Source organism: Erpetoichthys calabaricus, chromosome 12 (assembly GCF_900747795.2).
Source record: "Erpetoichthys calabaricus chromosome 12, fErpCal1.3, whole genome shotgun sequence".
NCBI classification, from domain to species: domain Eukaryota; kingdom Metazoa; phylum Chordata; class Cladistia; order Polypteriformes; family Polypteridae; genus Erpetoichthys; species Erpetoichthys calabaricus.
The window spans coordinates 42,755,851-42,783,582 of record NC_041405.2 but is presented as its reverse complement, the minus strand read 5'-3'; the positions used below and the strand labels follow the sequence as shown (position 1 = coordinate 42,783,582).

The 27,732-nt window shown below is 37.9% G+C and overlaps 1 protein-coding gene across 1 annotated transcript; it reads left to right on the top strand.

Moving 5' to 3' along the window:
- The first annotated feature begins 1,450 nt into the window (after window positions 1–1,450).
- On the top strand, window positions 1,451–25,945 carry igbp1 (immunoglobulin (CD79A) binding protein 1). The gene is made up of 6 exons (XM_028815447.2): window positions 1,451–1,772; window positions 6,233–6,538; window positions 10,068–10,263; window positions 11,336–11,418; window positions 11,501–11,610; window positions 24,404–25,945. Exons 1-6 carry the CDS (start codon window positions 1,558–1,560, stop codon window positions 24,550–24,552), a joined length of 1,059 nt encoding a protein of 352 aa, XP_028671280.1. The 5' UTR covers window positions 1,451–1,557; the 3' UTR covers window positions 24,553–25,945.
- Window positions 25,946–27,732: the final 1,787 nt, after the last annotated feature.

The window sequence follows — 27,732 nt, the reverse complement described above, 5'->3', positions numbered from 1 at the left end:
AACACCACCTCACCACTTCTTTTAAGTTTAGCTCTTGGAATTCTAAGCAGACACTCATTTGAAGATCTAAGGTTACGATTTGGAGTGTAAGGTTTCAGACATTCCGAAATATAAGATGGAGCAAGATTATTTAAGGCTTTATAAACCATAAGCAGTATTTTAAAGTCAATTCTGAATGACACTGGCAACCAATGAAGTGACATCAAAACTGGAGAAATGTGCTCGGATTTTCTTTTCCAAGTTAAGATTCTACCAGCTGCATTCTGCACTAGTTGCAATTGATTGATGTCTTTTTTGGGTAGTCTTGAGAGGAGTGCATTACAGTAATCTAGTCGACTGAAAACAAAAGCGTGAACTAATTTCTCAGCATCTTTCAATGAAATAAGAGGTCTAACTTTTGCTATATTTCTTAAGTGAAAAAATGCTGTTCTAGTGATCTGATTAATATGTGATTTAAAATTCAGGTCACAGTCTAAATTTACCCCTAAATTCTTTACCTTCGTCTTGACTTTTAATCCTAATGCATCAAATTTATTTCTAATAACCTCATTATATCCATTATTGACAATCACTAAAATTTCAGTTTTCTCTTTATTTAGTTTGAGAAAATTACTACTCATCCATTCAGAAACACAAGCAAGACATTGTGTCAATGAATCAACAGAGTCGGGGTCGTCAGGTGCTATTGATAAATACAGCTGTGTGTCATCAACATGGCTGTGGTAGCTCACGTTATGCCCCGAGATAATCTGACTTAACAGAAGCATGTAAATCGAAAAGAGCAGCGGACCCAGGATAGAGCCTTGTGGAACACCATATAGAATATCATGTGTCATAGAATGTAGAGAAAAGCCAAGCAAAATGCATATTGTAATCTTTTTAGTTAGCCAATAAAAGGTGTCATTTTGCTTGGCTTTTCTGTACATTCATAATGGCTAACACGGTACAACACCATAGTACTACAGATGTGTCATAGAAGTATAATTACCACAGCTAACAAAGAATTTTCTACCTGCCAGGTAGTATTTCCTGTCTCTTGCTCTCGCCCTGGGATTACCAAAAGTTATATATCAAAAACCTAATTTAGGAAGTAATCGAAGTACCATTTAAATCTGTAGATTAATCACAAAGCAGCGCTTAAAAAAGAAACAAACAAAAGATTGTAGTTTATCATTGTACAGACAAAAAGAGAGGGATGTTTTATTTGCCTTTCCACATTTGGCATGCTTGTTTACGAAGCAAAATAAGTGGATGAATCAAATGTTGAATTGGCTGGGTAATTTATTACTGTCTTTTCCTAGTCTGAACAATAACGGGGGGGGGTCTGGGCGTGAAGACTGAGCTCAGGGGCGGGGTGCTGAGTTCAGAGGGGCGTGCACATACGATAAAGGATTTCAGACCCGCCCATGTAACGTTATCTGCGTTTGCAAAGTTAGATGTGGGCGGCTCACATTCTATACCTGTACAATGATGGCAGTAGGCGGTAGCTGACGTCACACAACACACGGTACGGAAGCCTCAAAGTGGCTTTATGTTTTGAAAACGCGGAAAAACAGCATGGCTGCCGCTGCGACCGAAGAAAGCGACAGAAAAATGACTGAGGCCGATTCCCCAACGCTGTCTCAGTTGTTAGATGCTGGGTGGAAATTTTTCGAAGATGTTTCCAATACGAGTGAGCCGACTGGATCAAACCCAATACAAGTGAAGGTGAAGCGAGGAATAGCCCATTTGGAACAGGCCACTCGGCTGGTAGCACAGCTCGATTTGTTCAGGTACGGGTGCTGTCGCACTTATTTAACGGCTTAGATAAGGCCTAATTCGACTGCGATTTGAAAAATAAATGTCAAACATTCAGTCAATGCTTTCATACATTAACGCAACGTAAATACTATTTTGTGTATTAAGGAGTGCTAGAAAACACTGCAGCTCAAAATAGACTGATTTTTTAAGGCAGAATGTAAATAAAGCACTCTGATGATTGGAATCATTAGTTATGACGTATATGTTATGCTTGGTGTTTTAAACCTATATTTTTGAATTCTGCTAAATGCGAACCCATAATGACGGTGTAAAAAATCCTTTCTTTCAATAACAGTACTAGGCTAGTGAGCGAAGGTGTTTACATACAAGACTGATGTTTCCATCCATCTTGATTACCTGGTCTGTTAACATAAAGTAAATGGACGAGTTGGAATGTCTATCTACATTAAAGTTAGGATTTGTTTCATCTCCGGTTTTTGTGGCCTGGAATTTTGGAAACAAGCCAGTTAGACAAGTATAATTTTATATATATATATATATATATATATATATATGTAATATATATGTAATATATAATGTGTGTGTGTGTCTATGCGCGCATGTATATAGGGTGGTCCAGATCTAATTATGCAATTTTCATTACGCTATAACTTAAGTTGATTACATAGAGAATTCACAGCACCTGCCCTGCACAGAGATTTCACTTCAAATTCTTTTCGTTGCCGATAGATGGCAGCACTTGCCTTGCATTCCAAAATGGCGGGGAGACGGTTGTCAGTCGAACAGTTGCATAATTAGATCTGGACCACCCAATAAAGATATATATATATATATATATATATATATATATATATATATATATACACACACACATCTATATATCTTTTTTTTTTTTCCTTTCACACACACACACACACGTATACATATATAGGATGGCAAGGTGGCGAAGTGGTAGCGCTGCTGCCTCGCAGTTAGGAGACCCGGGTTCGCTTCTCGGGTCCTCCTTGCATGGAGTTTGCATGTTCTCCCCATGTCTGCGTGGGTTTCCTCCGGGCGCTCCGGTTTCCTCCCACAGTCCAAAGACATGCAGGTTAGGTGGATTGGCATTTCTAAATTGGCCCTATTGTGTGCTTGGTGTGTGTTTGTGTGTGTCCTGCGGTGGTTTGGCACCCTGCCCGGGATTGGTTCCTGCCTTATGCCCTGTGTTGGCTGGGATTGGCTCCAGCAGACCCCCGTGACCCTGTGTTCGGATTCAGCGGGTTAGAAAATGGATGGATGGATGGATATATATATATATATATATATATAGAATTCAGGCAATGCCCATATGTGAAATTTAAACCCAGGACGCTATATTCTTGAGACAGTATCTCTAACTTACATACTATTGTACATGGAAACATGCTCTCTTTACCATCTGCAAGGTCTCATATTAGTAAAAAAAAAAAAAAAAGCATATAACAATACTGGCTATCAGTAATAGAAATATAAAGGCAGTATATTCAGATACTGTCAGCTTATTTCTGAACATGCACACCTACAGTTCCTTCAGAAAGTATTCAGACAATGCAGTTTCACTTATTTTTGTGTAACGCTCCGCACTGAGTATAGACCCCTTTCCATTTTACATATTTTGTTATTTTGCAGCTCTGTCGCACAGCCAAGCAGAAAGGAATGTGCTGCACGCAGCCCAGTACCAGAAAAATATTAATAAAATGTTGGTTTGACTAATCCTGTGTAATCATACGATACTAATCATATTGTGTGAAATACAAAATTATCACAGACTTCATGCTTGTTTACAGACTCGCAGTGGTCGCTAATGATGTTTAATTCTTTTTTTTTTTTTATATATATATATATATATATATAGTTTAATGATGTGTGAGTGTTTTGCCAGTGGAGACAGAAGATGACTTGCCCATGTAAAAGCAGATTTTTTAAGAAACCAGATTTCAAGGTTCAACTTGCAAGGCTTAATTTACATTTATTGCTGCAGAACATGTGTAGGTTGTAACCTTTTAGTAGTTCCATGAAGAAGGCCCATTTGTAATATTTTGAAATTTCCTTTTTCAGTTTTTGCTAACCTGTACTTTAAATTTAAACCTATGGCAGTTTACTGCTTACCTTAACCTTTTAGGTTATTCATTACAATTCAACTAATTCAATTTGAAGAAAAACTGAGTGTTCTAAAACTTTTGACCGGTAGTTTACTATGCATAATTTTTAAAAAGCCTACATTGGATATCACATGTTGAATATACAGGTGCATCTCAATAAATCAGAATCTCATCGAAAAGTTAATTTATTTCAGCAATTCCATTCAAAAAGTGAAACTCCTATATAGATTCATTATACACAGAGTGATATATTTCAAGCGTTAATTTCTTTTCATTTTGCTGATTATGGCTTACAGCTAATGAAAACCCAAAATCCAGTATCTCAGAAAATTAGAATATTTTGAAAAAGTTCAATATTGTAGATTAATGGTGTCACACTCCACTCGGCTAATTAACCCAAAACACCTGCAAAGGTGTCCTGAGCCTTTAAATGGTCTTTCAGTCTGGTTCAGTAGGCTACACCATCATGGTGAAGACTTCTGACTCATTGCTAAAGAAGCTGGCTGTTCACAGAGTGCTGTATCCAAGCATATTAATCAAGCAACAGGGATAACCGCAGCCTTGAGAGGATTATGAAGCACAGCCCATTCAAGAATCTGGGGAAGATTCACAATGAGTGGACTGTGGCTGAAGTCGGTGCTTCAAGAGCCACCACACACAGACATATCCGGGACATGGGCTACAACTGTCACATTCCTTGTGTCAAGCCACTCCTGAACCAGAGACAACATCGGAAGCATCTTACCTGGGCTAAGGAGAAAACAGACTGGACTGTTGCTCAGTGGTCCAAAGTCCTCTTTTTAGATGATAGCAAATTTTGTATTTCATTTGGAGGAAGAGTGGTGAGGCACAGAATCCAAGTTGCTTGAGGTCCAGTGTGAAGTTTATTCAGTCAGTGATTATTTGGGGAGCCATGTCATCTGCTGGTGTTGGTCTACTGTGTTTTATCATGTCCAAAGTCAGTGCAGTCGTCTACCAGGAAGTTTTAGAGCACTTCGTGCTTCTCTCTTCTGACAAGCTTTATTGAGATGCTGATTTCATTTTCCAGCAGGACTTGGCATCTATCAACATTGCCAAAAGTACCAATACCTGGTTTAATGACCGTGGTATCACTGTGCTTGATTGGCCAGCAAACTCGCCTGACCTAAACTGTCAAGAGGAACATGAGAGACGCCAGACCCAACAATGCAGATGAGCTGAAGCCAGCTATCAAAGCATCCTGGGCTTCCATAACACCTCAGCATTGACACAGGCTGACCACCCCTATGGTACGCTGTGTTGATGCAGTAATTCATGCAAAAGGAGCCCAGACCAAGTGATGAGTGCGTACATGGACATACTTGTCAGTAGGCCAACATTTCTGTATTAAAAATACATTTTTTTTATTGGTCTTATGTAATATTCTAATTTACTGAGATACTAAATTTTGAGTTTTAATTAGCTATAAGCCATAAGATGCACCTTTATAGAATCTTTGCTTTTCATTAAAGTAGAAAAAATGACAGTATTAATACAAATAATACATGAGCAGTCAATTTTTTAGGGACTGTTGGAGTTGTAGGCAGAAGTGTAAATTGAGGCTTTTACTTAATGTAATTTAACAGGGGTTTTATGAAACCCAGGTAGTAGCTTAAACTCCCTAAAATGGAGATATCCTTAAAAGTAATAGATAATAAAACTGAAACTCTCAATTTAGACCCTAATAAATGTTATAATGATTGCATTAATAAAGTATCTATCTATCTATCTATCTATCTATCTATCTATCTATCTATCTATCTATCTATCTATCTATCTATCTATCTATCAAAATAGGGGATCTGCCCCTTCAAATTGAAATACATTTAATAAACTGATATTCGGAGACTTAATGTGTATAAATGGCTATTTTTAACATGTATAGTTTAATTATAATGACTGACAATTGTCATTACTTTTGGTCTTTTTATCAGCAAATACCCCTTAATAATACAATTTTGCAGATCTGTGTAGTTAAGACATTAAACTTTCCAAATTTTACTTGCCTCTGAAGCTATGAAAGACTAACATCGAATCATCTTGTTATAGGGCCAGTAGGAGATATCACTATCACTACAAACCAAGAATTCTTGTAATTTAAATCAGAAGAGACAACTCTTACAAGAACTGCAGAAAAAAAGTATCACACAGATTGCAGCTAAAACAAGCTTAGCATGACACATGTAATACACATAATTTTGTAGTTTATGTTCAAAGATGTAAACCTATAGATAAATAATATATGACATAGCTAATGTTTTGCAAGGTTTAGACAACTTTAAATTCATAAACCAGTACTAAATCACTTTGATATACCAAATTATATTTTACAGCCAAAATGAGGAACTAGAGGAACTTGCAACTGCAGATATCAAGTATTTGATGCTGCCAGCACTCCTAGGTGCACTTACTATGAAGGAGGTAAACCTGACAAATCGCCTTGAACAAGTGCAGAAGGCAAGAGTTTACTTTATGGACTTTTTAAAACGCTGTAAGGACTATAGCATAATGAAGTTTGAGCTTCCAAAGTCAGAAGAAAAGAAAGAGAGCCCAGAAAATTTGAGCCAGAATGCTTCTGTAGGTTTTCATGCACCAGATCTATATGCCATGGCTGCCCACAGACAAGCAAAAATAGAAAGGTAAGTCTCTGGGATTGAATTCCATAAAATATTTTTTGCTGGATGAATTACTGCAATTTATTGTAGCTGAATGATTTTAACACCAGTACCAAATATTCATTGTCGCTTCAGTGCTGTTGTGATGGTAGAGTTGTGGAGTGCAATTTTAGCTTATTAAAAATATATTGGTCTTGTAATGTCAAGTAGGCATCTTATCTATTTCCAATTTAGTTAAAAAGCTGAATTTTGGAAGGATGGTACATTTAAATGAATAGGTATCTGCTAAGAAAGGAAATTTTGATACATCAATATTTAGGAGTGATTCCCAGAAATAAAAAAAGTAAATATTTCAGAACCTCAAAAATAAAATGCCTTGACATGTTTTATTGATATTTGGTGACTTTATATTAAAAAAAAAAAAAAAAGAAAGAAAATTAACTGACAAAGCTTTAGTAATTATTTTTAGATAGCACCTTTTTTGCAGCTGAGCACTGAGGCTGTAATTACACCAAGAAGTGAGGCTGGTGGCAAGTTAGAAAGGGCAGCTGCCCTGCACCAGAAAAAGAGACGATATGTTGAGCTTCATGGAAAATGAGATGTGAACTTGACGAAGAAAATTTAGGCAAAACTCAAAAAGGATATGCTTAGCAAGTGACCTCTGTGGGTACACACAGTACTACCTATTCTGTTAGCTATATCTTCCTTGTCACAGTGCGGTATAAAATACATTCAAATTCAAGCCTAACTGAATTGTCAAGCCTTCTTATATTCATAATATTCAAATCGGGGGTGGCGGCTTGGTGGTAAAATGCATGCAGCATTACACAGAACTTGGGTATGAGACCACTATGTCCTATTATGCTGCTGTTAGCAAAATGGAAATGGAGAACTGCTGGTATGGCATTCCAACCCGCTTCAGGACCTGCCTACAATACAAGCCAGCATTAGTTAGTTTAAACACTTGCTTAGCTCAGTAAAGGAGTCCGAGCATAAAGGAGGGAAACATTATACATAGTTCACAATATTTTTTTTAATTTTTTCACCTATTCTTATCTGTACAATGCTTAAAATACTAAGTTCACTACAGGAGACACATAAATGTGCAGTCTGTAAATGATGTATATGTAATAAGTTAAAGGAAACCATGATACAGTGTACAGTATATTGGTTTTGATCTAAACCATCAAATTTTCTAACTACACAAAATTACATATCAAAGCGTTACATTTAAATAAGATTGAAGCTACCATTTTTACAGGACCTTTTAAAGGATGAAAATATATTTATATCTAAAATTCCCATTATTCCTATTAATTTCCTGTTTTAATTTAAAATAATAGCTTTTTCTAAAATTGTGTTTTGCAACGACTATCAACAAAAGCCAGTTCACTAGGAAAAGCAAGAATTGTTCTACTGCAGTATGTTTTACTCATGTGCAGTTATATCTAGCATGTTCAGCAGAGGGTGGTGCAGTAGTAGTGCTGCTCCCTCTTAATAAGGAGACCAGGGTTCACATCCAGGTTCCTCCCTTCATGGAGTTTGCCTGTTCACCCAGACCCTGAGCTGGTTTCCTCCAGATGCTACTTTTTTCTCCAACATTTAGGTCCACTGCAGGTTAGGCATCAACTGGCGATGCTAATTTGGCTGTGGCATGTGCGGGTGTGTTTGTGTTCAACCTGCAATGGACTTAGCCCTGTCTAAAGATTGTTCCTGCCTATGCCCTATGCTTGCTGGGTCAGACTCCAGCAACCCTGTTCAGGATTAGATACGTTTAGAGAATGGTATGGAAAACATATATATATTATAGTTCTAAGTTGACCGACTGACTCATTCAAATGAATGCTGCAAGCAAAACGGCTTCAGTGCATAAGCTAATGTTGTACTCGCATAGAGAAATAGGGCTGCCACCAAGTGAAAAAGGGATGTGAACTGGACAAAGAAAGGTTAAGTGAAACTCAAAGATGTGGTTAGCAAGTGACCTCCTTGGGCACAAGCAGTACTCCTTTTGTACATTCAATAAGTACATTCTGTCAGCAAATGCCAACACAGGGACTATAATTCCCATCAGCCAGTGCACTGCTCCAGATGATTTCATCAGCACTTGCAATGTTTAATTAAATAAGAGCATCTGCAAACATCGTATGTTTTCAAACGTAGCAACGGTGGCTTATTTTTTTGTTTTTCTTTCTAACCAATGTGGGATTGATGGATTACAGCTTTTGTCTTAGCGTCCATCCTTTTATATCATTTTACAAAATACACTTTTCCACAATTTATTTTAATCTGGACCATTTTCTGAGAAATACCAGCTTTTTAGTAAGTTTTGCTATTGCAAACTTGCATGCAACATGTAATGTATTAAAAAAGAAACTGCTGTTATTTTCTGTTATATTTGATAACCTGTGAAGTGCACTTCACTTTACTGCGTACACTATATGTGATAATAAATCTTAGATAAAATTATTTGTTTATTAGTGCATAACATTGATTTTTTTTTCTTTTTAAAAGGACAACACTGTTTTGCCACCTGAATATTGTCGTCAAGTTTGCTATACTAATCAGTGATCAATATTAAGCGCCTTTTCAAGGTTTAAAAAAAAAAAAAAACACTCAAACGAACTGACAGAGCCAAGCCACAAATGAACAGAATGAAGCATCATATTTTTTGTATAGCTAATGGAAATGCTATTTTTCGGAGTAAAAGTAATTTGTACCTTTTTTTTTTTTTTGTACCTTCCCCCATTGGTAGACATTTATTTAAACTCTAAACTCGTTATGTAATCAGGCAGGACTAATTACAGGCTTTGATGCTAATGGAGAATTGAGATTTGTAGCTTTGTTATCTGTATCAGATTTAAGTTACCTTTGTTACATTAACAGATACCACTTATGAATGATTAAAAGACACAGAAATGCCATTAAGTGTTGGGGGAATTCCCCGTATAATATCATCTTTTGTTTCATCTTTGTTGTGGTTAAAATCGGGTTGTAAATGGCACAAAAACACATTCAACCAAGGCATTGAGATTTCTGAGGCATTTTTAGAGAGGAAGTAGGACATACAATAAACCAAACTGAGTTGACAGGAAATGATGTCTTCTGTGGTGGACGGCCAAAGTGAAGGTGACATCTTGGATATTGGAAGCAGGAAGTATTGTAGTCGTGTGGAATCAAGGTATTTTACGGGTGTTGTTTTTCTGTTGATGAGAAGAAAAAAGCATTAGCACTGTCCTGTTCCCCCATTGTTCGTACTTTCATGCTCATTTGGGCCCTTTAGCTGCCCCCTAAGCGCACATGTGTGACACACTTTAATATGGAGTTCTGCTGTAGTCTCTTTCACACCAACACAACCAAGGAATCGCATAAAAAAATGCTTTGTTACTGTGTAAATGTTCTTTGTATTAGATAAAAATTACTTTCATGTGGATATTGTATTACAAGAACTTTCATTAATTATTTTAAGATTAAACACTTAATATATTTAATTTTCAGTACAGGCTGTTTACGCCAAAACATGCACTTTTTTTTTTACTGTTATTTCACTAAACAGATATAAACAGACTAAGGAGGCAGAAGCAAAATTGACAGAAATCAAAGCATCGGTGGACAGTGGGCAGGCCGAAGATGAAATTGTACGAGACTATTACCTTTTGACTGTGAGAAAATGGATTAATATCGCCCTGGATGAGGTAGAAAGCATAGACCAAGAGTCACAAATCTTGAAGACGATGGGCACATTCAAAAAAGTAAATTCACTTTCTCTGCAGTATGGGTTGTTTTATGTTTTTGCTTGCAATTAAAACTTGTTTTTTCCCCCTCGTTCTTATGATTGTTACTTATAAAATGAATAGTGCCCCGGCTGTGAAGTAGAAAGAACACACAATGAGTCTATTCCCAGGGTGAATTTAAGCAGTTCCTTTAGGAACTTATTCTTTTCACTTCAGTGTTAGTATTGGCATAATTTTGCTTGTAGTAATAATGCATCAGAACATTTCAGCCCACACAATCCTTCATTAACGCCATTCATGGTGGTGTTGCTGTGTAACTGGCTTCATTAAGGTCAATAATGTGCTTTCACTGATTTTTGCAGTTTGCATAAGCAGGTGTGCATGTCAGATAACCAGACTGAGAGAAATCATTCATTCATTCCATGCATACATCTTTAAACCCTCTTAATCTAGTTAAGGGTCTAGCAGCAGTGGGCACAAGTCCGGTAACAACCCTGGATGGGGTGCCTATCTGTCATTTGGCATACATTTACACAAAAATTAAAAAATCCAAAGTTTATAGAATACATTCCACAGTGTTGCATTTAGAATGAGATATAGTGACTGTGAAGGGAGTTTTGGAAATATGTTATAATTTAGAACTTAGAACTGTTAGCTTTTGGGTAATATCTGTATCTTGATTCATAAACGTATCTTGATTCATTGTTTATAACTCAAATATCATTTGTTTTGTAACTGTGTAAAGTTGTACACAAGGTATTAAAACACTGGATACTAGCATCATTTAACAATTTATACATTGAGTAATATGTATTAATTTTACCCAGCTTTTAATGTAAAATTTTAAAATTACCCATTTAATATGACCAGCTTCATTGGGGTGTTTTTTAGTAAACACCATCCTGCTTGTTTTGAAATTGGACTTAACTAGCTACACAAGAGATATCAAAGTAAAGTGTAATAATGTTAAGAAATCATATTGAGAGCTAGCAACCTAGAACTTGTCACTTAAAGCGTGAAATTTACGTCCTATTTAAAGTTTGTATTGCAGTTCTTCTACAGTAACTAATTTGCATATTTTTTTATGTAGGAATCTGCAAATCAGTCTCGCCCTCATCCACAGAGGCCTCCAATGAAGCCCTTCATTCTTACAAAAGATGCAGTTCAATCTAAGTATGTATGTGTGTTTAACATTTTTATAATAATGCTGATTAATATTTCCTTTTTTACTAACAATCTTTTTCCCCACCCACAGAGTTTTTGGTGCTGGTTATCCTAGCCTTCCAACCATGACAGTTAATGATTGGTATGAGCAGCATAGAAGGGAGACAATCCTTCCTGATCGGGGTATTCCAAAATGTTCAGGTACTTTAGTAACATTTTATATCTTGGTAATAATACTTAATTTAGTTGCAGTAATATAGCAATATAGTGAATGTTTTAAATTTGGCCTCATTGTCATTTTACACAATTTCTTGGATCTGGTTTAAAATATTTTATTTTCCAGGGCAAGAGAGAATTTAGTTTCTTTCAAGCAAACTCATTCATCCAAACACCTACCTAATTGTGTGATTATGTAAAATGCCAGAAGCCACCAAAGAAATTAACTGACAAAAGACAACATCTCTTGAGAAAAAAAGCTTCTACATTGCTAGATATCCTAGATGCTTTATCCAGATGATTCTCGCAGACAGACAACAATATTAGCAAAATGTCAAATTGGACTAAAGGGGCTCTTGCGGTACCACTACAGGCTGCTGCTTCTTCTTTCAGCTACTCCTGTTAGGGGTTGCCACAGCGGATCATCTTCTTCCATGTCATCCTGTCTTCTGCATCTTGCTCTGTTACACCCACCACCTGCATATCCTCTCTCACCATATCCATAAACCTTTTCTTAGGCCTTCCTCTTTTCTGGCAGCTCTATCGTTAACATCCTTTTCCCAATATACCCAGCGTCTCTCCTCTGCACATGTCCAAACCAATGCAATCTCACCTCTCTGACTTTGTTTCCCAACATTCCAACCTGAGCTGACCCTCTCCATCTGTCACAAATTACTCCTGACACTTTTCTCCACCCTTTCCACCCTGCCTGCACTCTTTTTCACCTCCCTTCCACAATCCCTGTTACATTGAATTGTTGATCTCAAGAATTTAAACTTGTCCACCTTCACCAACTCTACTTCCTGCATCTTCACCATGCCACTGACCTCCCTCTCATTCACACACATGTATTCTGTCTTGTTCCTACTGACCTTCATTCTCCTCATCTCCAGAGCAAACCTCCAAATCTCTAACATTGAGAGCTAAAGATGAGAGAATATAACCTCTTGTAACTGGAGGTGCTTCTATCTGCCTATATCAGACATAAAATTGAGAAACTCAGCTGCACCACAGATGGGGAAAGCATAATTTATGATGGTCCTAGACCTGATACAATGTGAGAAAGACCAGTTTGATGACAGGGAGATGGAGAGGCTGTGATTTGAAGGATTTCAACTTGGCATGTTGGAAGTATGATAGGAAAATTGGGCAAAGAGGTGGAAGTACTGAACAGAAACAGATTAGATATGTGCTTTATATAGGAAATAATGTGGAAAGGTAAATGTGTGAGAATGCTTAGTGTAAATGGTGGAAAGTATGTTTTTCTGGCAATGGAAAAGTTATGGCAGTACTGGGTTTGTTGTGCCTATGTCTGATAAACGGGCAGGCAGATTGGTAGAGGTAATGAAAGTGAATGCATATGTTCTAGTTGTGATGTTTGCTGGTTATAACCAAATGGATACAGTCATGCTATATGCTCCAATGTTTGGCAGAAGTGATGGAGAGAATGATGTTTTTGGCAGGTTGATGGAAGGGACATCTGAAGTGACTCAGGTTTAGATGACTGAAGTGGTGGTGACTTGACTGGACGTGTCAACCAGTTTCTGGTTCCAAGAAGAGAGTTCATGAAGGCTGTAGGTGCAGTACCAAGAATGTTGAGGATAAGTGGATACTGGAGTTTGGTAGTGTTGGAATGCAAAACGTTGTGTGCAGAACCAAGTTCAAAAAGGAGGAAAACACATGAATTTGGTGGTGTAAAGAGCATGTTAGACTGTAGGTGAGGAAAGTTGATTGGGAAATGTGAAAAATTTAAAGGTGATAGCTTGGTTGCAGAAGTTTTTAGTAAGAGGCATTAAGAAAAGTAATATGAAATACAGTATGTACAGAGGCTAAAGGTCTAGAAGTTGGAGGAGAGTGTACAGTAAATCTGCTGAAACACAAGTAGGAAGAACAAATGGCATTTCAGAATCATCAGGTGTAAACGGCAAGTGAAATGCAATGAAGAATGTATGATACAAAATGACAGGGGACATCTGCAGTTGGACAGAGGGGCTGCTGAAGCAAAAGGGAACATAGCATTGAAATGCTGAAGGAGAGGTGGCAACTGAGGGAAATGTAAGAGAGAGAAAGAAAATAAAGGCAGAAGGTGACGATGAGACATAAGGACGCAAAGTGAAATGTTAAAGTCATTGGGAGGTTGCAAGAAGCTGGGAAATGGGTGTTTGCAAATGGGCTACAGAATGAGGAAAGAAAAAGAAATATTTTCAGGGTCACAAAGCAGACAGACAGATTATACAAATGTAAATGTTTCCCAAGGAAGTAAAAGGACTTTGTTCCTTTCTTATACTTTCCCTCAGTCTCATTCACTTTGTGCATATTAATTGAGATTTATATAAATGTTACAAGAAATAAAAGCACTAGATTTAACCTAATTGCTCTATCAGCATTCACAAACCTATATTATTGCAAACATGACTTGCTGCTCAATGACATTTTACATTACTGCATAAAGAGCACAAGCTATGTAATTTAAATAACTATATTGAAATAACCTGAGTCCTTTTAATGTGTCATACTGTATATAGAAAATAAGTATAAATGTTATTTTTTTTTAATTCATATTTATATATGTGCATTACAAAAAAAGGTAAAAAGCTGATGTTTTTGTTTTACTGTTTTAAAAAGTCAGCAAAAAGAATAGTAAACTTTTTATATTTATTTTAATGTATTTAAAAAGTATTTCTGTTAATGACACATTTTTTGCTGGGGTTTGATTTTCTTGATTTATATATATATATATATAATACAGTGGGGCAAAAAAGTATTTAGTCAGCCACCAATTGTGCAAGTTCTCCCACTTAAAAAGATGAGAGAGGCCTGTAATTTCCATCATAGGTATACCTCAACTACGAGAGACAAAATGATAAAAAAAAAAATCCAGAAAATCACATTGTCTGATTTTTAAAGAATTTATTTGCAAATTATTGTGGAAAAGAAGTATTTGGTCACCTACAAACAAGCAAGATTTCTGGCTCTCACAGACCTGTAACTTCTTCTGTAAGAGGCTCCTCTGTCCTCCACTCGTTACCTGTATTAATGGCACCTGTTTGAACTCGTTATCAATATAAAAGACACCTGTCCACAACCTCAAACAGTCACACTCCAAACTCCACTATGGCCAAGACCAAAGAGCTGTCAAAGGACACCAGAAACAAAATTGTAGACCTGCACCAGGCTAGGAAGACTGAATCTGCAATAGGTAAGCAGCTTGGTGTGAAGAAATCAACTGTGGGAGCAATTATTAGAAAATGGAAGACATACAAGATCACTGATAATCTCCCTCGATCTGGGGCTCCACGCAAGATCTCACCCCGTGGGGTCAAAATGATCACAAGAACGGTGAGCAAAAATCCCAGAACCACACGGGGGGGACCTAGTGAATGACCTGCAGAGAGCTGGGACCAAAGTAACAAAGGCTACCATCAGTAACACACTACGCCGACAGGGACTCAAATCCTGCAGTGCCAGACGTGTCCCCTTGCTTAAGCCAGTACATGTGCAGGCCCGTCTGAAGTTTGCTAGAGAGCATTTGGATGATCCAGAAGAGGATTGGAAGAATGTCATATGGTCGGATGAAACCAAAATAGAACTTTTTGGTAAAAACTGTACTCGTCGTGTTTGGAGGAGAAAGAATGCTGAGTTGCATCCAAAGAACACCATACCTACTGTAAAGCATGGGGGTGGAAACATCATGCTTTGGGGCTGTTTTTCTGCAAAGGGACCAGGACGACTGATCCGTGTAAAGGAAAGAATGAATGGGGCCATGTGTCGTCAGATTTTGAGTGAAAACCTCCTTCCATCAGCAAGGGCATTGAAGATGAAACGTGGCTGGGTCTTTCAGCAGGACAATGATCCCAAACACACCGCCCGGCTAATGAAGGAGTGGCTTCGTAAGAAGCATTTCAAGGTCCTGGAGTGGCCTAGCCAGTCTCCAGATCTCAACCCCATAGAAAATCTTTGGAGGGAGTTGAAAGTCCGTGTTGCCCAGCGACAGCCCCAAAACATCACTGTTCTAGAAGAGAGCTGCATGGAGGAATGGGCCAAAATACCAGCAACAGTGTGTGAAAACCTTGTGAAGACTTACAGAAAATGTTTGAGCTCTGTCATTGCCAATAAAGGGTATATAACAAAGTATTGAGATGAACTTTTGTTATTGACCAAATACTTTTTTTCCACCATAATTTGCAAATAAATTCTTCAAAAATTAGACAGTGTGATTTTCTGGATTTTTTTTTTTCTCATTTTGTCTCTCATAGTTGAGGTATACCTATGATGAAAATTACAGGCCTCTCTCATCTTTTTAAGTGGGAGAACTTGCACAATTGGTGGCTGACTGAATATTTTTTTGCCCCACTGTACGAGTGCTTTGGACTACGAGCACATTTCCGGAACGAATTATGCTCGCAACCCGAGGTTCCACTGTATATATAACTAGCAAAATACCCGCGCTTCGCAGCGGAGAAGTAGAGTGTTAAAGAGGTTATGAAAAAGAAAAGGAAACATTTTAAAAATAACATAACATGATTGTCAATGTAATTGTGTTGTCATTGTTATGAGTTTTGCTGTCACATATATTGTAGCAGTTGAGGCTCGTGTCCACCTTTTGAACCCTCAGGTACCACTCTTGAGACCAGGTGAAAGTATAAATTATATTTATTTTATAATTATACGGTGCACAAAGCACTCTCCTCCACACACTCATTAACTACAATTCTCTCTCTATAAACCAATACCTCCTCGCCCAGACACGTCGCCACCCTACCTCCCAGCTCAGCTCAGTGTCTGGGCTTACCCAGAGTCCTTTTATAGCCCCTGACCCGGAAGTGGCTCCAAGCCAAACCCACAAGTCCGTTTTCCTTCCGGGTCAGGGCAAAGTCCTTTTCTTCATCCCGGGAGCACATCGCTTCTTCCAGTCACATGACTGAGATGCACTCCCGGGTTATAGGGCATGCCAGAGCCCACTAGCCCCCTTACAGCGACTCCTGGCGGCCCCCAAGGTATCCAGCAGGGCTGTGTCAAAACACTACAAAGTCCATGAGGCCCTGCTGGAACTCGGGGCACAAATATGCTGTCCGGAGGGCTCCTCCTAGCGTCTGTCACAAAATATATATATATATATATATATATATATATATATATACATACATACACAGACACACATAAACATAGGAACGCCTTGGGATTCCCCCGGAAGAGCTAGAAGAAGTGGCCGGGGAGAGGGAAGTCTGGGCATCTTTGCTCAAGCTGCTGCCCCCACGACCCGACCTCGGATAAGCAGAAGAGGATGGATGGATGGATATATACAGATACACACACACATATATATATATATATATATATATATATATATATATATATATATATATATATATATATTAGGGATGCACCGATACCGAAACGGGTATCTGGTATCGGCCTCGATACCACATTTTCTAAAGTACTCGTACTCGTTAAAAGTCCCCCGATACCGGGGACCGATACCACGGTCTGAGAAATGTCTATGTTTGAGCGGCGTGTAAGGGGTTAATCACAGGCGCCGAGTGCCCGCCCCCAGGCCCCGGCTGCAGCTCAGAGCGGGGAGAAGGCGAGGCGGGACATGTCAGCCGTGTGGAACTATTTCAAAGTGAATGAAGACGACAAAACAAAGGCGGACTGCAAATTGTGCTCAGCGAAATTGTCCAGAGGAGGCTCAAAAGGTAGCGCATTTAACACAAGTAATTTAATCAAGCACCTAAAATCCCAACACGACAACGAGTACAAAGAGTTTACCCACGCTTCTAAACCAACACAACCCACGCTGCAGCAAACTCTTGCAAGACGAGAGAAAATGTCCAGAGACAATCCACGTGCTGTGAAAATAACACAGGCAATTATCGAGTACATTGCATTGAGTGACCAGCCACTCTCGGAGGTAGAAAATGTGGGATTCCTGCGTCTCCTCCATGTTCTGGAGCCCAGATATGATGTCCCAAGCCGCCGCTACATGACTGACACGGAGCTGCCTAAACTACACGACTCCGTGAAAAAACATATCCACAGCCTACTGCAAGCCTCCTCTGCGTTTAGTTTCACCACGGATATTTGGACAAGCAGTGTTAGCCCCGTGTCGCTAATTAGCCTAACCTCCCAGTGGATAGACGAGAGTTTCTTGTTTTTTTTGTTAAATTATATGACTAAAGCTGTTACCTGTAAATTTAAATCATGTTTTTATTAAGTACTCGGTATCAGCAAGTACTCGGTATCGGCGAGTACTGAAATGTAAGTACTCGTACTCGTTTTACAAAAAAGTGGTATCGGTGCATCCCTAATATATATACACACATACACACACATATATACACATACACACACAAACACACATATATATATATATATATATATATATATATATATATATATATAACACACACACACACACACACACATATATACATACATACATTCACATATATATATATAATTTCAAAATCCCCGCACTTTGCAGCGGCGAAGTACTGCTTTTAAATTTTTTATTAAGAAGAAAAGAAAACCTTTTTAAACTGAGGGAAAATATACCAATAACAATTTGTTAAGGATCTGTTTTTTTTGTGAAGCTGTCTTTACACAGCTTCTCCGCTGTTTTATAAACGAACGCCATATAAGTCCGTTCTTTCTGCTTGCTTTGCGGTTCTGTAGTGGTTTATTGTTCGTCTATTACGATTGTTTTTATAAACGAACGCCATATAAGGCCATCCTTTTTCCTTGCTTTGCCAAGGAAGCAGCATTTTTATATAATGCACGGGTTCTCCGTTGTTTCATTGTTCGTTTATTACGATTGTTATAGTTGTCTTTGTATACCACGTTGTCAGTTCAGCACTCCGGTTGTAATATGACCAAGCCGTGGAAGCTTACTGTTGAGAATGCAACGTATAGTTGTACAGGAGAAAAATGGCAATCTTTTGTAGGTCTATGAACTTAATTTATGCCTGTATGCGTCAGTCGCTTCATATTCTTTTCGTACCTTATCAATTGTTTAATGTGTTTTTTGAACAGTTTTGATTCATCGAAGTGATCACTCGTGCTGTGTTCAGTCAGTTCACGTGAGCCGCTCTCTTGTGTGATGTTGCAATGTCCACTGCTTTATTTAATGTTAGCTAAGACCCGGCACTTAAAAGTTTCTCGCTACAGCAATTTTAACTCTGTTTCAAAGTGATCCAAAGTCTCGTTTATACCTCGTGTCTTCTCATTAAACTTGTATCTCGCGAATATGGTATTGCAAACGGCAGGGGGAGCGTTTCTATAAACTTAATTTAAACTTACGGTTTACACCGTGCTTTTATGCGTCACTCACTCGCTTATTGTTTCGCTGCCTTCTCAATTGTGTAATGAATGTTTTCTTCAGCGCTCTTTGTGGCTGTTCCTTGTTTTCAGTTCACGTGATTACGTAGGAGGTGTGATGACGCAATACGCGACTCCGCCTCCGACGGCCATCGAGCTGCACTCCATTAAAGTATATGGACAAAAAAGAGGTTCCAGTTATGACCATTACGTGTACAATTTCGAAATGAAACCTGCCTAACTTTTGTAAGTAAGCTGTAAGGAATGAGCCTGCCAAATTTCAGCCTTCCACCTACACGGGAAGTTGGAGAATTAGTGAGTGAGTGAGTGAGTCAGTGAGGGCTTTGCCTTTTATTAGTATAGATAAGATTATATATATATATATATATATATATATATATAATCTTTTTTTTTTTTTTTTTTTTCCCCTGCTGCCAATACAGTGCTTATTATCAGCTGTTAACTTCACCACTGTAAAGTGCAAACCTGTGTGCAGGGCACAGAAAAGAGAACACCTGACTGATGAAACTGATGTGTGAACTATTTGTGTGGAATACACATTCTATTGATACAGCCAGACCAGACCAAGAAGTTATTAGATCTTACAATTGAATAGGTGCCCAGACTTTGGAAAATGTCATATTTGCTGTCTTTTTTTTTTTTTTTTTTATAAATAAATTGTAACCATACATTTAGACAGTAGGATTTTTGTGTTTCCTGTCAAAGTTGTATGCATTATTTTTAATTCATATGTCAACAAAATATGTAATTTGGCCAGGGGTGTCCAAACTTTTGCATGATTCTGTCCCAGAGATATAAATTGGTCATTTATTATAATTAGCAGTGGGCATAGTCAGAATTGCCTGTGGGTAGTAGAGGAAATTAGAAGCTACAGGCTAGTTATAAGTAAATTCAGCCCATAGTTTCATAAGTACTGAAACTAATGACAGAATGCACCTCCATTATACAAAATTTTCCATTAGATTGTCTAATAATGTTTGCATGTGTATTCTGCCAGTCATTTCCTGAATTAAAACATTCAGGAAAGAAAAATTGCATTGCATGATGGAATTGTGCCATACTGCGTAAATGTAACAAATTATATCTGACATCTAAATTTTAAGAGTGAAATGTCTTTTAAGATTAGGGGAAGGTGGATATATATAATTTTACCTATAGCCGTAAGTAAAATATGTACAGTATAACTATATATTTTACATTATTCACAAATTATGTCTGATGCCCAACTTACAGTACAGTGTCCCCATTACTGCACTGGGGCATTGGGATCCACATACAGACCACAAGGTAAGTACCACCTACTGGTCTCACCAACACCTCTTCCAAGCTTTTCCTAGATGGTCTCCCATACAAGTAATGGGGTGGTCCGAAAATGCTTAGTTTCAGTTGTTCTGAAGTACTTGTGGTATGGTAAGTAAAAGTCAAATTCAGAGCTCTGTGAAAGTCTGTATTCCTTGTAGTCTTTATAGTGTAGGTAGCCTGTAGCATCATTGTTATTTGTGTGGATTATGCATTTGCTCTACCTATCAGGGTCACATTTTTGAGCAAAACCCTGACTGATCATATCTAGCAAAATACAGTCTGTGTAAAGCATCCAGGCTCAAAACACTCACAAACATACATGCATTCTCTTTCTTGAATGGGTTCTGCATGTACTCACATCACATAACTAGTTCGGAAATAACTTTTTAATTTCTTTTATATACTTGCAGAACATTGCCACCAAAAATATGGCTATTTTTATTTATTTTTTTTGGCAAAAATGATCAACATAACACTGCTGTAAAATTGTTTAAATATGAAAACAGGAGCTATTTGTCAGTTAGACTGCACTTAAGTAGTTTCTCCACTTACACTGAAGTAACTGCATTTAAGGAAGTTATAGTTGGGAGAGAAAAAAAAAAAGTTGTGTGTGCCCTGAATATAGTTTATAAAACAGGCAAAACTGACATTTTAATTTGAATGACTTGGGACAGCACATCACTATAGATTGAGTTTATTGTATACTAGCCAGAGCCAGGTATATATATATATATATATATATATATATATATATATATATATACATACAGTAATCCCTCCTCCATCGCGGGGGTTGCGTTCCAGAGCCACCCGCGAAATAAGAAAATCCGCGAAGTAGAAACCATATGTTTATATGGTTATTTTTATATTGTCATGCTTGGGTCACAGATTTGCGCAGAAACACAGGAGGTTGTAGAGAGACAGGAACGTTATTCAAACACTGCAAACAAACTTTTGTCTCTTTTTCAAAAGTTTAAACTGTGCTCCATGACAAGACAGAGATAACAGTTCAGTCTCACAATTAAAAGAATGCAAACATATCTTCCTCTTCAAAGGAGCAAACAAATCAATAGGGCTGTTTGGCTTGTAAGTATGCGAAGCACCGCGGCACAAAGCTGTTGAAGGCGGCAGCACACACCCCCTCCGTCAGGAGCAGAGAAAGAGAGAGAGAGAGAGAGTGAGAGAGAGAGACAGAGAAAAAAATCAATACGTGCCCTTTGAGCTTTTAAGTATGCGAAGCATCGTGCAGCATACTTAAAAGCTGCACACAGAAGGTAGCAACGTGAAGATAATCTTTCAGCATTTTTAGACGAGCGTCCGTATCGTCTAAGTGTGCGAACAGCCCCCCTGCTCACACCCCCTACGTCAGGATCACAGATAATCAGCGCAAGAGAGAGAGAAAGAAAAGTAAGTTGGGTAGCTTCTCAGCCATCTGCCAATAGCGTCCCTTGTATGAAATCAACTGGGCAAACCAACTGAGGAAGCATGTACCAGAAATTAAAAGACCCATTGTCCTCAGAAACCCGCAAAGCAGCGAAAAATCCGCGATATATATTTAAATATGCTTACATATAAAATCCGCGATGGAGTGAAGGCGAAGCGCGATATAGCGAGGGATTACTATATATATATATATATATATATAAAATCCCTATGTGCGTCCAGGTGTCCATGTGTGGGTGTCTTCTGGTGAAGTGCGCATGCGTGGGGCATGGTGCGATGCGCAGTATTACTGTCAGAGAAAGTTAGAGGCGTTTTACGGAAATACAAACCAGTATTACTGCGAGAGGAAATTAAAGGTACACAATACAGTGACGCATATTACAGCCACATACAAGCCAGTATTACTGTCAGAGGAGATTAAAGGCATATTACCGACGCGCACGCCTGTATTACCACCAGAGAAAATTAAAGGTATATTACGGACGTACAAGCCAGCGGACGTACAAGACGGTATCCTTCAATAAGGACGTGCACAAAAAGGCGAGCTTCAAAAGAGCGACCTCAATTGAGCGCAGCGAATAAAGGCGCGCGTAAATAAAGATCTGCACCTTTTGTTGCTCTTCACATATTCCAGAGCCATTTGAACTAAATTGTCTACGAACGCCTTTATTCGCCGCGCTCAATTGAGGTCGCCCTTTTGAAGCTCGCCTTTTTGTGCGCGCTCTTATTGAATAGAACCGTACAAGACAGTATTACTGTCACAGAGAATTAAAGACGCACAATACACGGTGGCAGCCCATGAAGAACGGTCAGCTCAGCAAGTAAACATCAACAAAAGAGAGGCTGAAAGAAAGAAAAATACGACCAACAAAAAGAATGAGGTCAAAGTCCCTTGCCATTTAATATAGACTGTTCCTACTAATGTTTATACACTACTGTTCTAGCGCCCGTTATTGTAACGGGCTAAATGACTAGTATTTGTATAATGCGTTAGAAAGCAAATATGTACCTTAACCCATTATACACATTTTTGTCATTAATGGCTGAAATGAAAGTATTCCATCCATTATGTGCACCACCTTTCTATCCATTTCTCTGCTCTCATGAGTCAAGCATTTCTTTTTGTGAATGTTTGGATTCCATAATTGCCGTAACGCCTTGCTGGATTGGAACCATGAATGCTACTACTTCTTTCTTGGTTTACTGTGGTATCACAAACGGATGTTTAATTCCACATTAATGAACAGAATGCCTTATTTTAGAAAATGTAATTGCTGATAAAGCGTGTACACCACTGTTTATTGTGGGGTTCCCTCTATTGAACCCTTATTATTGATGAAACATTTGAAACTCCATAAACTCTGTTAAATTGAGAACTAAAATATATGCAGTTTTATGAGCACCCACTGAGCATTTTTGGAGTAATGTGTGGTCTTTGTGATGTGGGCACACCCATTACACCTCTCTATAAAAAAATTCTTCAAACTCAATGAAGCTTGTATCTTAACATGCATAAACAAAAATTTGTAATTGCAAACCTTCTTGAAAAAGAGAGTTTTTGAGTAATGCACGACTTTTGTGTTCCCCATCACACCACAACCAAACACCCCATCCCTGCTGTCTTTACAATGAACTACTGATGTGGAATGTAGCCTCCACTGTAAGCAGGGGCAACCCTAAGCAATATGCCACATTCATTACCATCAGCTGAAAAATATTGGCATGATCATGTGGTTTTGGATTTGTGAAGACCTTTGCAGCTTACACCTCTTCACAACCCTATTTATCAATGCAACTTTTGAAAGTCCTTGGAAGTCTAGATTTTAAGGTGTATCAACCATGATATGCTTGCAAAATTTCATGAACTTCGACTCTTTACATGATTGCTGAATAAAGAGACACAGTGCAGTCTAAGGGGTGAAAAGAGGTCTAGTGTGCAAGATGGATAAATAACAACAAATGATGACGAAAAATTCAAAAGACGGGCCAAGGCTGTGATGATTTTATTTATATAGAAAAAAAGTAGTCTAATGAGAACTGGATATGAAATATATTTACATTTTATTGATGACAGATAATTATACAGTATATTGGGATGTGTAATAAGAGTAAGATACACTTGTACTAATTTCTCTGCGGAATCATTTGTTTGAATTTTTGTTTGCTTTTACTACAGTACGTTTATGGAGCTTCTACATTTAAAAGAGAGAAATCCTATTATAGTTTAGTATTTAGTCAATTAACTTAAGGTGTAGGCAACATAGTGTTAATTTTTGTATGTAGAGTGTAAGTACAAAAGTAAAAGCTGAATTTGTGCATCTGTGATTAGAGCTACACTGCTCAGTCTGTCAGTGGGAAGCACACTGTATGAATGTGAATGAATGAATGAAGTCACAGATGTTTAAGGAGGTTGAGTGTGTCAGCTGAGTTAGGAACATAAGTATGATGGCTGTTCTAAATTGAACTGTGCAGATTTTCTACAGTAGTGTTCATACAATGGGAATGAATGCACATACCACACAGTTCACTTCATTTTTAAAAATGGAATAAATAGCCAATTATGATGTTTGTTAAGATCTAAGTCACTATCTGTGCACAAAGCTGAATCAATGTGGGTGTTTTCCTAAATGTAACTTTTTTCTAATAGCTGGTTATAGGTACTTGTTTTTCAAATTTTTAATTTTTTTTATTAAAGGTGACTTGGACAACGAAGAACGTGAAAAGGAGGAGAAAGAGAGGCAGATAGAAAATGATGATGATGAAGCTTTGCAGAAGGCACGGGACTGGGACAACTGGAAAGACACACATAGAAGAGGCTATGGCAATCGGCAAAATATGGGTTAATGACCTTGTGCAACAGTTTAACAATTATAAACAGCAGTAAATATGCAGAATTGAACTATTTTTAAAGCAAAATGGAATTGAGTTAGTTAAAGTTTTTTGGTTGTATATTGTATGTATATGAAAAGCACTTGGTGACTTCACATGCTGTGTGTGATCCATTTAATTACAAACCTATGTAAGCATTGAACTGCTTGCCCTTTAAGGCATGCTCAAAAATTGTATAGTATGCTGCTGTTACAAAGGTTATATAAGAAAGTACTAGCATGATTTTGGAGAAGTTAACCTTATGACTATGTGTTTCCTCCAGGTAACTGAGGCTGATCACATTGTACTGTACATATAATGTACCCTGATAACCTCTTGTCTAATAGTATGTAGAAGCCTTAATGCAGAGGAACATATTTGTGAAATGCTTTTGTAGAACTGTACAAAAATGTTGTCAATGCTCTGGTCTTAGCTTTTTGCAAATCCAGTTTCTCTGCTCAGAGTTCATTCAGTTTGTACAGTGTTAAGTTGTTGTGTATAAAACAATAATTGTGTTTTAATGATAGTGATTAGTAATTTACGGTGTTGTGTTTTGGTTTTTTTTATCAATTTTCACCACTTTTAAATGCCAAAAGCAGTCTACTTAGATGTCGGGTTACCTTTATAGAAATGGAACAGGAAATCTAATTTATTTAATAATACTTTTGATATATATATTTTTTGTTTAAGAACAATGGTATTGGCATTTTAGTAATAAAATTGTTAGTGTATGGATTCTTTAGTGTTCTACATTTCATAATGAAACATACTTTAAAATAAACATTATAGATGGATTAGGTTAACTAGACAGATTTTTGCCAATCTTACTAGGAGACCGCTGCAAGGCATAAACAGCTACCCTTTTGTAATTTCTTTATATGATGCTTACCTGCTGGAGAACTAGTGTTTTCTGAAAATATGTTTGCTTCGTGCATTATGTAGAAGAAAGATGTTAATATTAGCATAAGCATTATAAACTAAACTTGCAATAATCTGACGCTGTTTTAATGTTTTTGTTATCCCAGTTTGTTATAGAATAGTTCCAAATATAACAAATGAACATTACCAGCAATGCTGTGATACAAATTTAATTACAACATTTAGAAAAATATGGAAAATTTTGGATTTTGCCTTGTTTTAGAATATTTAGTCAAGAGATGTCAAACAAAATATTTAATCCGCCTGTGATTTTCAGAGCTGTGTGTTGCCAATAGAGATTCAACAAAAATAAATTCCAATATGAATTATAACTCTTCAGCAGAGATTTGGGCAATACTTTATATCATTCAACTTGACTGAAAATTCTTGGCCTTGATGTGTATGTATTTATTTTTAATAAATAAAACTTACATATTAATATTGCATTTAATACTGCAAATATTTATATTCCTTTCTATACATTCAAAAATATGTTGTCAGCAAAAATGAGTGTGTGGATATAAAGTATAGTTTAGAATTTAGTAAATGTGAACCTTCCATTATTAAATGTTTGAATTGAAGTTACCAAAAAAGTCTGCAATTTTAATCTCAGGTAAAAGCTATATTAAATGTCTACGTTTGTTCCTTAAAATCTATATATATAATTCACTAAGCAGCTGACAGGGCACGCAAGACAACCATGGGATACGCATGACATAGCCACGCCTGCCAACTTAAGACCATGGGACGAGAACGCCTGCTGACCCGCCCGCCTGACTGTTACCTGCATTCACCGCAATGTACTGGAGTGTAAAACTATCGCAGCTGCTAAGCTTTCAGCCACGTGAGATTGAGCAATAACAGGTCTGTGATGCCCTTAGATGTCCAGGGCTGCACGCGCGCTACACTGAATGGATCAATGTGTGTCTACCCGGCGCCAAGAGGCGTATGTAAGCCGTTTAACCCCATTCGTGATGCGGACCGGGGCTTGCAATTGTTCCCCATGAACGAGGATTTCCCAGTAAGTGCGGGACATAAGCTTGCACTGATTAAGTCCCTGCCCTTTGTACACAACGCCCGTCGCTACTACCGATTGGATGGTTTAGTGAGGTCCTCGGATCGGCCCTGCCGCGGTCGCTCGCGGCCTCTGGCGGAGCGCCGAGAAGGTGATTGAACTTGACTATCTAGAGGAAGTAAAAGTTGAAATTCCGTATGTGAACCTGTGGAAGGATCATTACCGGTTGTGCCGACCTGTCATTGGACGGTTAGGACCAGAAACCTCTCTGGCCCACTTCCCCGCCCTCTCTCCGGAGAGGCGGAAAGGGCGTCCTCCCTGGGCGTCCTTGCCCTCTCCCCCCGTTCCGTGCCCGACCGCCATCCAGCCCCGTCCCTCGGTCTTTTCAGTCACGGACAATTGTATATTGCTCTCTCCAGAGTTCCATCTTTTCATTCACTTACAGTTGTATCCTCAAACCCACCCCATTTGGACAACTGTGTCTTTCAGGAAGTGTTCACCCATCAATACATAATTATGTGACATATGCTACGCCGCGGGTTGGCTAGTACTGATTATAATTCTTTCCAGTAGAATATTCCTCTCACACTGTCATTCATACAAATATTGGGTTCATAATAAGATGGTTTCAGATATGTCTTTGCTCTATATTTTTGCAGTCAACAAGGAAACTAAAGGGTTCCTATATGACTACATTTTGAGTTGTAAATCACACATCTCCACCCACTCTGTTTGTAATAACTTTTCAAGTTGGGACTGTCTGCACTTTGGTAAAACAAAATGTAAGCAGTAGTTTAAAGAAGGTGGCACTCAGCAAATTCAGCATGTGTAGAAAAGGTAGACACAAATGCAAAATATAATAAGGCTTAACAACTTCAAGCATGAAGTTTTTCCCCAGAAACTTATTTGAAATAGCATATCCTCCTTATTAATTTAAACAATTATAAGTGCCAGTGTTTTTTTGCAAAACCTATTATTTGATGAAATTGTATATAATAAATGAAGAAAACGTTTTTGTTTATGCAGTAATGCATTTTCCTTGAATCTCCTGCCAAAGAAATAACAGACATCAGTGTTTATATTGTAAACAACTAACAGAACAACTTGGATTTTTGTTTGTAATATGAGGTATAATCAGTATTAACAACACAATGATTGTTTACTGATAAGACAGAAGTATATATTGTTTTAAAAAATTCACAGCCTATGTTAGACCTTTCTCT

Bases quoted from the DNA above. Each gene is read 5' to 3' on its own strand.
- igbp1 (XM_028815447.2), top strand. From the start codon at position 1,558: ATGGCTGCCGCTGCGACCGAAGAAAGCGACAGAAAAATGACTGAGGCC. The intron at 6,539-10,067 runs GTAAGTCTCTGG...TTCACTAAACAG, and splicing joins AGACAAGCAAAAATAGAAAG to ATATAAACAGACTAAGGAGG. The intron at 11,419-11,500 runs GTATGTATGTGT...CCCCACCCACAG, and splicing joins AAAGATGCAGTTCAATCTAA to AGTTTTTGGTGCTGGTTATC.